Consider the following 13,300-nt stretch of genomic DNA (forward strand, 5'->3'; position numbering starts at 1 on the left):
AAGGGAAAGCCACTTGCTGAGCTCTCAGTCTGCATTCCACAACTGTTTGCTGAGCATTACCATGTGCCAGACCAGATGCTGGGCGCAGGCAGAGAGACAGGGCTGCTAAACTCTCTCCCATTCGTATGAAAGAGGTAAACAAATAAAAGACACAAACAAAATGTCAGGGGAAAAGACCAGACATATTAGCCTTTCACTATACCTGTAAATGGGTTAATTTCCTTTATTAAAGCAAAAACAGCAAGAAGACAAGTGAAAAAGCAGAAGAAGAAAGTTTAGTTATGTGTTACTTTTTTTAATGTGTTATTTATAAGGGAACTAAAACAAGCCATGGAAAGAAATAATCTCTAATGAAACAGCTCTGTATTTATAAATGATTGCATTGCATTTCAAATGAATAACAAACCACACTGAAGGGGGCGGGGGGAGAACTAACCCGAGTGAAAAAAAACTTTTTTTTGAGAGAGAGATAGAGAGAGACAGAGTGTGTGAGCGGGGGAGAGGGAGAGAGAATCTGAAGCAGGCTCCATGGCGCCTGACGCCAGGCTCTATCCCATGACCTTCGGGTCATGACCTGAGCCAAAACCGAGAGTCGGATGCTCAACCGACTAAGCCGCCCAGGAGGCCCCTGGGTAAGTTGAATATAGAACTTCAATCTATACTCTCAGTCTGAAGATAAAAAGAGTTGTGTGCTTGTTTCGAGAGCACATATACTAAAAGTGGACGACACAGAGAAGATCAGCATGGCCCCTGAGCAAGGGTGACACACAAATTCGTGAAGAAAAAAAAAGATTAAGGGGTGCCCGGCAGGCTCAGTTCGTAGAGCATACAACTCTTTTTTTTTTTAATGTTTGTTTATTTTTTGAGATAGAGAGAGAGAGAAACAGAGCACGAGCGGGGGAGGGGCAGAGAGAGAGGGAGACACAGAATCCGAAGCAGGCTCCAGGCTCTGAGTCAGCAGCACAGAGCCCGACGCAGGGCTCGAACTCACAGACCGCGAGATCATGACCTGAGCTGAAGTCAGACACTTAACGGACTGAGCCACCCAGGCGCCCCTAGAGCATGCAACTCTTCATCTCAGGGTTGTGAGTTCAAGTCCCACATTGGGCATGGAGTTTACTTAAAAAAAAAATTACAAAATTGCAAATAAATATTGAAAACTCTACCTAATAGGCTTGTTTTTCATAGTGGCATGGATTAGCAATTCTAATCCGTGTGTATTGGAGGATTGAGTAAAAGATGAAATACACTGAGGCTATTGAGAGCCAGGTTTCTCACTGATATGGAAGGGACACAAGTATGGCCCGGGGAAGGCCAGGAAGGACTGGAGGTGCAGTATGAACTCTTGGATTTGTATTTCGGTATGCGTCTACTTCCTAGTCCTGTCCATTGAGAGGACCTAGAAACATGAGTGCACCTAGTGCCCAGCTCCTTGCTTCTAAATACCATCCTCTACTGGAGGAACCAGGGCTCCATGGAGAAATGGCTGATTCCTTTTTTTTTTTTTTAACATTTATTTATTTATTTTTGAGAGAGAGAGAGTAAGAGCACGAGCAGGGGAGGGGCAGAGAGAGGGAGGCAGAGGATCCAAAGCAGGCTCCTCACTGTCAGCGCAGAGCCTGATGCGGGGCTCGAACTCACAAATTGCAAGATCATGACCTGAGCAGAGATTGGATGCTTAACTGACTGAGCCACCAAAGTGGCTGGTTTCTGGGCTAGGCCAGCAAGAGTATAAGATGAGCCTGGAGCATCTTTTTGGCCTCGAAAGTAAGCAAGTACTCAATGAATAGGAGAGACACAGCAAAAGGCCATAGCAGCCAGCTTGCATGAGCTCTCCCTGGCCAAATCTGGAACAGTTAGGTTATCAAGTAAATAATGATAGTAATGAATTATAACTCATCGAATAAGATCCGAGTTCATGGGTCCGTCATCCATATAATATATGCACATGTACTAAAAGCTCTTCTTTACGGTAGAATGCTAAAAACAATAGAAATTTTAAGTCACAATTTTGCAGTCATCAGAGTAATAATTGGTATAGATAGGAATCATCAAGATTGAAACAAGGATGAAAGTTGACGAGAAGTAAGATATCTGTATAGTCTTTAAATTTTCTTTTTATGTTTATTCATTTTTGAGAGAGAGACACAGAGTGTGAGCGGGGGAGGAGCAGAGAGAGACACACACACACAGAATCTGAAGCAGGCTCTAGGCTCTGAGCTGTCAGCACAGAGCCCGATGCAGGGCTCGAATGCACGAATCACGAGATCGTGACATGAGCCGAAGTCAGTCACTCAACCAACTGAGCCACCCAGGTGCCCCAAATATCCATATAGTCTTAAAGTACTCCCCTAGAAATTATTTATGAACTATAAAGAGAAAATAGTAATTGTATAGGAGATATAACTGGGAGCCACATGCTTTAACCAAGTGACCAAAATAACTATCACCAGTAATGGGGCAACTTGACATCAAGTGCCCCTTTTTCTTTTCTTTGCTTTTTTTTTTTTTTAAGATGTTATTTTTTTAAGTAATCTCCACACCTGACATTGGGCTCGAACTCACAACCTGGAGATCAAGAGTCACATGCTTTACCAACTGAGCCAGCCAGGCACCCCGGCAAGTGCTTCTTAATAGGATGCACTGAGGGGCGCCTGGGTGGCTCAGTCGGTTAAGCGGCCGACTTCGGCTCAGGTCATGATCTTGCGGTCCGTGAGTTCGAGCCCCGCGTCGGGCTCTGTGCTGACAGCTCAGAGCCTGGAGCCTGTTTCAGATTCTGTGTCTCCCTCTCGTTGACCCTCCCCTGTTCATGCTCTGTCTCTCTCTGTCTCAAAAATAAATAAAACGCTTAAAAAAATTAAAAAAAAATAGGATGCACTGAGAAAGACAATTATCATTTCTGTGATATCCCTGCCCCAAATGCATAGCCTGATCTAATCATGAAGAAATATCCAACAAATGAAAAGTGAGGAATATTCCATAGAATAAATGACCTGTACTCCTCAAAAATGGCAATGTCATGAAAGGCAAAAAGGCTGAGGGACTGTTCCCAGGTTGGAGGAGACCAAAGAGACGTGATGATTAGATGTGATCTATTATTCTGGATTGGATCATGAACCAGAAAACAAATTGCCCTGAAATGGCATCATTGGGAAGGTTAGCCAAATTTGCATAAGACCTGTAGATTAGATATCATGTTATGTCAAGGCTAAATGTCCTGATTTTGGTAATTGCACTGTGGTTATATGCATGCCTATGTTGTCAGGAAATACACACTAAAGTATTTAGGAGGAAAGGGGCATCATATCTGCAACTTACCCTCAATGGATCAGAAAAAAGATATACCTAGAGAGAGAGAATGATAAAGTAATAGTCACGAATGTGAACAATCAGCGAACCTAGGGCAAGAGTATGTGCAAATCCCTTGTGCTAGTCTTGTAACTTAGAACTTTGACATTATTTCAAAGTAAAAAGTTGAATAGAAAAAAAGAAAGAAAAAGCCTGTTTGGATTCTTTTCTTTAAAGAAGGTATTTTCCCTCAAGACACTTATTCGTGTGGTTGCCTCTTCAGCAAGCCTAAACCCTTGTTCAATGATTTCAGTAAACATCCCAGTCTCAAAAGCGAACTGTGATTTGTTTATGAGGTCCTCATTCCCCAGCCATGCAACATAGGTTGCACTTCCAGAGTATCAACCCTTCCGGTCAGGTTAATTAACAATATCCACTGAATGACTGGGCATTCTCTGGATTGTGCAATTACTGTGCAATCTCTGAGTCCCCAGTGCTCATCCCTGAGCCTGGCCACAGCAGGTGCTCAGGGTAAAGGTTGTGAAATTGAAAGATTGAATTATCTGATTGCCTTTAGGGGAATAGCAAGAATTAAGACTGAGAAGGTATGGAGAGGAACCCCATGGGCGTCTGGGGGGGCGGGCAGGGACTCTTATGCGTGTCTGGACCCTGGACAAGAAAACTTTGGACACAGCAGTGCCTGAAAGCCTCCATCCTGTGTCTTGTTGATGAGGGAATTGTCTTGGAAGGGGCAATCAGGAGAGAGAGCAGGGGCCACTCATGACTAATCCCATCAGCGCGGTCAGGGGGGAGCAGGATGACAGCCTTGGTAAACTGCGCTGCAGGGGTCATTGGAAGTTTACCAGTCCCCTCTGGTTTGTTAAACTCACTGGTGGCAAAGGCTGAGAGGTCTCTGGGCTGCTTCTCTGATCTTGATTTGGTTTTGGTTTTCAATTTGACTTTTTGCAAGCTGCCTTGAATCCTCGTGCTTCGGCTCTTAAAGATGCTCAGATTGATGAAGCTGAAGGTGGGTGTGTTTGGAAATGAGTGGCCATGGAAGAGACTAGGGAGGCCAGTGGAGGCCTTGAATGTCAATCCTGGAGTGTGGTTTGATCTTCAGAGCAATAGGAAGAGCCACGGAGCAGTGATAGATTTTCATCTTAGGAGATTCACTCCAGCAGCTGAAGTTGAAGATCAGAGAGTGGGAAAAGACAAGAAGCAGAAAGATCAGTGTGGAGGCCGCCACACAAATCTGGGCAAAAACTAGAGCAAGAAGTATTTTTAGACCTTGCTCTGTAAGAGGAATGGTAAGATGTAGCATACATAACACCACCCTAATTTTTCATTCTCATGGCAGACATTGCTAATCACTCGGTGTTCTCCCTTACACAGCCTAGGTGGGCTGCTCCCACAGACAGCCATTACCAATCAATCTGAGAAGGCACACTGGATGAAAGAAATCTGCCCTCTGGGCTCTGTTATACAAGGCAAGGAGAAGTCATCAGTTTTGAGAATATGCTTACAGTTGCTACTTTGGGTCTGCCCCAACCTGAGGCTCAGGAAGTACGACCAAAGTGATGCCCTAAGTCAGTCTTTGAGGCCCCTTACCGGAATTGTGCCTCGCCTTGCTGTGTGCCCTCTGTGTTCCCACTTAGAGCTTTTCCACATCCGTGATCTTATTTCAACCTCACAACATTCCTGGAAGGTCAAGGTTGTCATCCCCATTTTACAGATGAGGAAATGGAGGTAAGAAACTTCAAGTAGAGGGCTCAAGTTCCACAGGTGGTAGGTGGCAGAGCCGGGATTCAAACAGGGCCGTCTCGTTCCAAAATCCCTGGCTCCTTCCACGTAAGCTTGTCCCGGCTGCAGCAGCTGCTTGCATCTGTCAGGGCCTCAAGCAGAAAAGCCAGAACAGGTTGGGGCTGACATCTTGGCAACAGTGACTTTCCCTGTCAAAAAATCCTTGGCTTAAAAAGACCTGGGAAACTTGACTTTTGAGTCAGCCTCATCTAATCCGCTCTGTGCTGAGCCATGGAGAAGGAAGGTTCTGGCCCCTGGGTGGGGGTGGAGGGGGATCGCTGAGGGGGTGCAGCACAGATGGTGAGGGGCGGAGGCCTCTTGCTGTGGAAGAGAATAAGGTTTCTGTCCTTGCACAGTCGGAATGAGGGCCCTGGAGCCAAGCAGCCAGGGCCAGGGCGGGGCCAGCCAACCTTTGGCACGTGAAATGCCACCCCGTACTCATGGCAGATAATTCTCGGTAATAATTCATCCCCCCCTGGCAGGCATGCATCCTGAAAGCCCTGTCTGTCCCTCCCTCATGGGGTCCCTGCTGGAATGTGGGGGGTCAAGGGGCTGGTCCCAGACGTGGGCAGAGTTCAGACTGGGCTGGGTAGGCGGGGCAGCGTCTGGGCACCGCCTGGGGGCAGAGGGAGCCTTTGTGCTCTGTGCCCTGGAACCCCAGCCCCCAGCTGCAGCCGCCCCAGAGGGGAGAAATGGCCGATGCGCCCGGCTGAGGCCTGCTCTCTCCGTTCCCTCTTCTAGGGCAGCCAGGGCAGAGGGTGCTAACTTGGGTGCAACCTGGCATCTGACAGATCCACCCCATTGCGCTCAGGAGGCTCTTTGTGAGCGGCAGGAGGGTGAGGGCCTCACGTCTCCTGTGGAGCTTTTATTTTATTTTTTAACATTTTTATTCATTTATTTTGAGAGAGAGAGCAGGGGAGGGGCAGAGAGAGAAAGAATCCCAAGCAGGCTCCATGCTGCCAGCACAGAGCCTGACGCAGGGCTCGAACCCAGGAACCGAGAGGTTATGACCTGAGTCGAAATCAAGAGTGGGACGCTTAACCCACTGAGCCACCCAGGCACCCCTCCTGTGGAACTTTTAAAACACACTGAATCTCAGTCCTCGACCCCAGATACTATGGTATATCGTGTGGGGGTACTTGGGCATAGGCCCCTTTAAAACTCCCTGGTGGTTCTGCAATGAGCTGAGGCCGGTGCCTATTTTGAGAGGGTAGCACCACAAGCCCGGCCACCACCAGCTGTGTGACCTTGAACACGTGAGGTGGCAGTTGGCAGCTCAGTTTCCTCATTTGTGAAATATGAACAGCCATAGTACTGACTTTGTGGGGTCCCTGGAAAGACTGAAGGAGATAGTGCCGTATAGACTGAGCACCACCCCCAGCACAGAGCACACACTCGGATGTTTAGCTCCTGTGGGTGGTTAGCTATTTTTATTATTTCTTCCTTTCCACGCCAGCCAGGGGGAGATTTTAAGAGCTTGCAGCCAGGGAGAAAGTGGAAAGGGCAGAGAGAGGTCCCCTCCGAGGACAACATCATTAGAGTGACCAGGGGAGGCTCTGCTTTGACATGGAGGCGGGTTGGGAGGCATTGGTCCCTCCATGGCTCCAGGAGGAGCCCACGCTCCTTAGCAAGGCACGCGGAGCCCCTCTGGGCTGCCCGGGGTTGGAGCACCAGGCACACCGCGTGGGGGTTGTTGCCTCTGGCTCCCCCGCCTCCCAGCAAGCTCTCAAGGGCAGAGATAAGACTTGCTCAGCTGGGTGCCCCTGAGGCCAGCACACAGGTGTCAGTCATGCTGGATAGCCCACGGGGCATGGCGTGGAGAGCTGGCAGACCCTCTGAGCAGGGCATTGACTGGTCACAAGGGCAACAGGAGCTGCCACTTCCCGAGTGCCCACCGTGTGCTGGGCATCGTGATTAGGGCTGACAAAATCACACTAAGCTTGCCACCGCTCCCTCTGGCAGGAGCTGCCGTCGACCATGCCCGGGAGGGTCAGAAATCAGTCAGTTCAGCGCCCCCCCAGCCCACTGAACTCTACAGCCTCTGGCCTCTGTTGGCCACCCAGCTGCCTTGAACCCTGAATTGGGGCCCAGAGCCGACTGCCTGTCACCCGCAGCACCACGGCGCTATGGCTTTCTTGGCTGCCTAAGTGCCGGGCTGTGGAGCAGAGCAGAGAGTTTAGAAGATGGGTTTTCTCATTTTCATCCGACTGCAGGATGGAGGGAGTCCCTGGGAATATCCTATCTGCTTTCCAACCTTAATGATCCGAGATTGCATTCCAGAGATTTCTGTGTGGAACCTGACTTATGCTGCACAAATAAATGAAAGATGCATGACCTCTCCAGTGGCCACATATCTGGATCCTTGTTGAGCAGACGCTGTATGAACTTGCCCAAGGTTCTGACACAGATCACTGTGATCTGTGATTTGCGGCCATTTGTTGGGGGGTCTCCTGAGTGCCGGTGACATGGCGGGAACAGGTTCTGCTTCCATGGAGCTCTGATCCCAGTGAGGGGAGACAGACCCTCAGCAAGTAAACTAATAGAAGTGCCCACTAGTGAAGAGACAAGAGAGCATGTGATTGGGGCCAACTTCAGACCCAGCCTTGAGGGATGGCTTCCCTGGGAAGATGACATTTCAGCTGAGACCTGAATGCCCAGGAGCAGGTGCCAGTGTAGCAGGCAGAGGGAACAGCTGACACAGGGGCCGGAGAAGATGGGGATAGTGGGGGGAACAGGCAGGGCTGGGGCTGGGAAAGGCCACCATCCAGATTACCCAAAGCCCTGCCATGTTCGGCCTGTAGCGGTGTCTACAGGGTGAGAGGGACATGACCCATCAGCCCCCGCTGTGGCGGGAGTGGCACCATGCTTCTGGCTGGCTGTCCTGTGGGGAGTGGGACCCTTGTTATTGCCAGGGGCCACAGGGACAGTGCCCAGCTCTGCCGAGCTAGGGAAGGCCTAGCTGAATATGTGTGTGTGTGTCTGTGTGTCTGCGTGTGTGTTTGGGGGAAGTTGGTCTAAATCCAAGTCACCATCAGTGGTTTGACAGCTCCTTGGAGGTATCTAAGTCACCAGGTGAAGTGCCTTTGAATCGGATGGGAGACTCTCTTCCCTCCAGTCCCATCCCTCTGATTACATCAAGGTCAATGTTCACTTGCTGTTGGTTTGCCCTTTATGCCCCCTGACATTTCCTAATCTTGCTTTTTACACAAAGAGCGACTGGACTGGGGCTCACAGGCACAGCATCTACCAGAAGACAATAGTGCTGTTCATTTTCAGTGTCCCATCCCAGCCACCTTGCATGATGGGTCACTGACTTTCTTTTTACTATTATAATATTCCTCCTTTAAAAAATTATTTTTTTTTGTTTTTCCTAACAGCTTATTAAACTTCCCTTTGAAATAAAATTATTTTAGGAAAAAGAATGAAATCATCTGAAAGGGAAAGAGTAAACCATTCTGAAGATGGTCAAGGGGGGGATGGTGAAAGTCACAAAAGTCTGTACACGAGTGACTCAAGTTTGGAAAACATGGAACTAAGATGCTTCAGGCCCACCTTCCCAGTTTCAGAATGCTCTTTTCCCCAGGAAAGCATTTCTTTTTGTTATTAAATGTCTGTATTACAATAAGGAAGCAGACCATAGCATTTAGGTAAGACTTTCAAACGGAGCTTTTGATCATGTATTTATTTATTTAGTTATATGCCACCTTGTTGTACAAAAGGTATTGTGGCAGCTTACAAAAATAGATAAAATACAATAAAGTAAAAAATAAACAGATCGGGGTAAAGATTAAAGCAGAAAGCTAGACTGAAGTCAGAGTCAAGTAGTTGACTCAGTACAATTGTTAAAAGTAATCTCAAATTTGACTTTGAGGTTCCCAGCGGCCAAAGCAAAAAAGAAAACATGACTCGTTACAAGATTCCTAACGGTTAGTTTGGGGCCTTGGTACAAAACAGACCTGGTGCAAATCTTGACTCTACTACTTGACAGACGACTCACGACCCTGAGCAGGTTGCTTAACGTTTCTGAACTTGAGGTTCGTCACCTGTAACGGGGAAAAGTAGTGCCAACCTTGGGGGTTCCTAGTTACATCGGGAATAATGCGTGTCAAGGTGCCTTCTAGCTCTAGGAGGGTGCTGCTTGGGTCCTCAGCTGCCCTTAGTCCTCACTAAGCTGAAAGTTTTCAGCCACAAAAGGGAATTGACATCTGTCCCCTCTGTCAGTCCCTACCCTGCCCAAGCATGCAGCATATAAGGGGTAGAGCCAGATCCCAACCCAGGGCTCCCTAACTCCTACCCAGGCTCCCTGATAACCCTATCTGGTGCTGTGTGTTCCTGTCACCGGAGTGGCCTCCAATGCTGTCAGGGAGAAAATGCTTTGGAACACATGGGCTTTCAGGAACACTCAAATCATTCCCAGGAAAACCCCAGCCTCACTTTTAGGGCTGCCCTGTGAGGCAGAGGCCCCCTTCTCTCCTTCGTAGACACAGCAGATTAAATGTCAAGGCCCAGAAATCTCTAGGGGGGAGTCAAAGGCGGCAGCCAAAGCCCCTTCACGGGCTCAGAACACTGGAGACAGCTTCCTTTGCCTTCACAGCCAAGGTCAGTAAGAAACACTGACCCTCCCCAGTCCAGGTCCTCTCTTATTTGAAGTACTGTTGCCAAATGTAATAAAGCCCACAACAAAAACCTGTCCCCGCCTCCCATCAGCAACAGAACAAATTCCACTTGTCTCAGAATTTTCTTTTCTCTATTAATTTATATATGACTCTGTTCCAAATGTGATTGGAGATGGTTCTTGGCTTGGCATTCAAGGTTCTTTACAAGCTGACCCCATCCTCCTTCTTGGGTCTCTAGTGTGGATGCAGTTTGTGGCCTGGTCGCACAGAGTAAAAGCCATCAGTTCTGGAGCTACCCCTAGAGTGTCATGCATCTGGCCAACAGCATGTACTGACCAGCCCTGAAACCCCGATCTGCCACAGACTAAGCTGCTGTGTGACCTAGGGTGAGTCCCTTCACCTCAGTTTTCCTCGTCCGTAAAATGGGCACATTCTGAGTATATACCTTGCCCTGTGGGGAAGATGAAAGAATGTGCCCATGGCATGCCGGGCACACTTGATGCTCAGTCAGTGGTGATGGTTAGATGACCTGAATTTGAGACCCGGCCTTTCACTTAACTGCTTACATGACAAGTGACTCGTCTGGGTTCTAGTTCGACTATCTGTGAAGCGAGGAAAATAACTGTATCATCACCTAACCCCCACACAAAGGCCTGAAAACAGAAGGGACTTAGTGAATGTTTGGAGGCTGCAGCCAGCATCATCTCCCCCAGAAAACAATCTTGCTTGCCTTTTAACTTTCCCAAACCAGTCCTCTGTAACTTTCCTTTTTCTCAGACTAATGAGCAAGAGGAGTCTGAACACTTTTCGCATGGTTAGGCTGTGATATCATGAAAGACACAGTCTTGTAAAACCCACACCCAGGGCCAAGGGAAACGCAGCCCCCTGAAGAGACTGTTGAGTGCAGCCCGCCGTCGATTGGGTGGGGGAGGCTGGATGTGTCCTCCACTATGAGTCAGGCCTTGCTTGGCTGGCTATCATCATTCCCCTTTATTTTAGGGGTGAGTTAGAGCTTAAACAAAACATCACCTGACAATGCCTGACAGAAATGCCTTCTGCACAAAATGCATTTCCTTACACTCTTGGGTATGCAGCTGAATTTTCTAACATGGCACCTGGGCGTTCAAATATACAGATATTCAGGAGCTGGCATGGGAACAGAATGAGGGGAGCAGGGTCGGGGGTGGTGCAGGGATCAGCAGTAAATACTCTTTAAAGGTGTTGGGATGGATTGGGTGCCCGATAGTCTATGGCCTTCCCAGGCAGAGCTGCCTCCAAACCGGGAGAATAAAGGGTATAGACAAAGCCCTTCTGGAAGATCAGCTGTGTCCTGTTCCCCAGTGTGGTCCCGAGCCACGCTCTAAACCTCTCTGGGCATATTTCTCCTTTGGTGAAACAGGGAGTTGGACTGGCGAACTTCTTCCTAGCTCATGGCAGATGAGGGGCAGGCTTGAAGGTCTTGTCCTGTGGGCTGTCTGGGTCTGAGGCTCAGGGAGGCCACCAGCAGCTCCAGGAGAGATGGCCCACCTGTGCACCAATAATTCTGAAGCCAGGAAAAGCCTGGTCCACAGAGCCCCTTCTCCTTCCCTCCCAGCTTTTACTCTCTAGCACTTGCCTGCAACCATAAGGTCCGGTGCCTCCCCTGGACCCAACTGCTCCGATCTCAGCCTCCCCCCGGTGTCCCACCCCCCACCCCCGCTGCTGGGCCATTCCGCTAAATGATCAGGTCAGGAGTGACAAGGAAGAGAGAATCTGTTTCATCCTGGCACCACCCCAGCCTCGGGTCTAGGGTCTTGCTCATGGCAGTCCTGGAGGTATCCCTGAGTGCATACAGGTTGTGGGTTCAAAGGTCCAGAGAGAAACGACATGGACCGCAGGCCCAAAGGCTCTGGGAAGGGCTGAGGACAGGTCCCATGGCCTGTGGTATGTGGCCAAAGCCAGCCGTTCTGGGTGGAGAGGGAGCCTCAGGGCCTGGCCCAGCTGCCCACCCTGGTAGAGTCGGGGCTGGCAGACAGCTGCCTGCAGCCTTCTCAGCTGCTGCTGCGGAAACAGATGACGGCACTGAGGCGGAATAAGAGAAAATAAAAATGAGTACAGAGGGAGGGGGAGCTTGGAACAGGGGCTGGTATTTTTCCTCGGGGTGTGGTTTCTGCTCAGTGGCTGGGTGACCATGGAGGTTTGGAATGTGGTTGGACAGAACGGTGAGGAGGGGTGGCAGGGGCGGGGGGGGGGGGTGGTGGTGGTGGCTAGAGGCAAGGAGCAGGAACATTAGCCAAGGGGCCTGAAGCCCAGGGCCACCAACAGTTCGGCCAGAACGGGCGCCTGGGGTGGTACACGGAGCAGAGCCTCCAACCAACACTAGTGCATGGGTCCCAGAGGCCTCTGGTTTAGAGTGGCCTCAGGAAGGGAGACAGAGTTGAGAGAGCAAGAGACACTATAGGAGTAGGGAGAGGCCTGGAGGTGTAGGGGAGTGTGGTCAGGTCTCCTCATCTGTAAAGCATGGCCTGCCTGATCCAAAGTGAGGCTATTTAGGCAAGGGAACGGTCTCTCTGAGCCTCAGTGTCCTCATCTGTTAAATGGGCTGAATCACCTCTACCTCCAAGGGTGCCAGTGGGAGGACTGAGTGGGATTGAGTGCACACGAAGCTCTTGGCAGGGTGCTCTGTGAGTGGACGGGATTACTAAGCCACTGGGGCCAAGGGAGCTTTGACCTGGCTGTGCCACATGCCCAGCACCTGCCCCGGGACCTGGCCCCCCCAAAATATTTGCTGATGGAGCCCCTTGCAGGAGTTGCTGTGGGGAGCCCCCATGCCCACTGCCCCTCCTCTCCTGTGAGCACAGGTCCATGCTCAGACCACGAAGTGGAGGGTGTAGGTGAGCTGGTGGCCATTGTCCCAGGCATACAGCACCCGCTCCTTGGGGTTATAGTCGATCTGGGTGGTGTAGGCGTGCTTGTTGAGGAAGGGCAGCTGCGGGCGCGCGTCGGTGCCCGTGTGCGTGTCGAAGGCGTAGGCCACCTGGCCCTCCTGCTGGTCGTACGTGTCCACGGCGTACAGGATGCCGCACACCAGGAAGCAGTTCCCGTAGGAGTTCCGCCGCAGCCGCGTCTTCCACGTGGTCTCGCGGTGCATGGAGAGGTCGCCGGGGTCCAGGCGGCTCAGCACGATCACCTCGGGCTGGGCCTCGTCGCGGTCATCCGCCGCGGGGTAGATGACCCACAGGCCGCTCTCGTCCACGGCGAAGTCGATGTCCGAGTGGCCGCGCCACTTCCAGGGCGTGGTGTCCTCGTACACCACGTCTGGCAGCAGCGCCCAGGAGGCCACGAAGCGCTGCCTCAGGTCGTACTTGATGATGTTCTTGGTGAAGGCGCGGTTGTAGTAGAAGGCGCCCTGGTACACCACGTGGCCCGTGCCGATCCAGTTGTAGGGCAGCTTGTACATGTTACTCCAGCGGCCTGCGTGTGGAGGGCTGAGGGTCACACCTGAGCCTCCCAGACAGCCTCCCCGCTCACCCCAGGACTGGCGAGGCCACCCAGGGCTCTTGAGTGGCCCTGCAAGCAAGGGACACTGAGTGTGCTATGGGCTTGGAGCTGGGCCA

General features: G+C 50.6%; 1 protein-coding gene and 1 non-coding gene across 4 annotated transcripts in view; one reads left to right on the forward strand and one right to left on the reverse strand.

Annotated features, from left to right (window-relative positions):
• Positions 1-689: 689 nt before the first annotated feature.
• LOC113592920 (U6 spliceosomal RNA) lies at positions 690-795 on the forward strand. Its single transcript, XR_003412923.1, has one exon. It is a non-coding gene; the product is annotated as a U6 spliceosomal RNA (small nuclear RNA).
• A 7,960-nt stretch (positions 796-8,755) lies between these two features.
• OLFML2A (olfactomedin like 2A) overlaps positions 8,756-13,300 on the reverse strand; it is a 28,042-nt gene continuing 23,497 nt past the window's right edge. For all 3 annotated transcript variants that reach the window (XM_027035095.2, XM_053204632.1, XM_053204631.1), the window contains exon 8: positions 8,756-13,157. In XM_027035095.2, the coding sequence (XP_026890896.1) occupies positions 12,553-13,157 (605 nt within the window). In that variant the 3' untranslated portion in view covers positions 8,756-12,552. The remainder of the gene's footprint in view (positions 13,158-13,300) is intronic.

Source organism: Acinonyx jubatus, chromosome D4, assembly GCF_027475565.1.
Source record: "Acinonyx jubatus isolate Ajub_Pintada_27869175 chromosome D4, VMU_Ajub_asm_v1.0, whole genome shotgun sequence".
NCBI lineage: Eukaryota > Metazoa > Chordata > Mammalia > Carnivora > Felidae > Acinonyx > Acinonyx jubatus.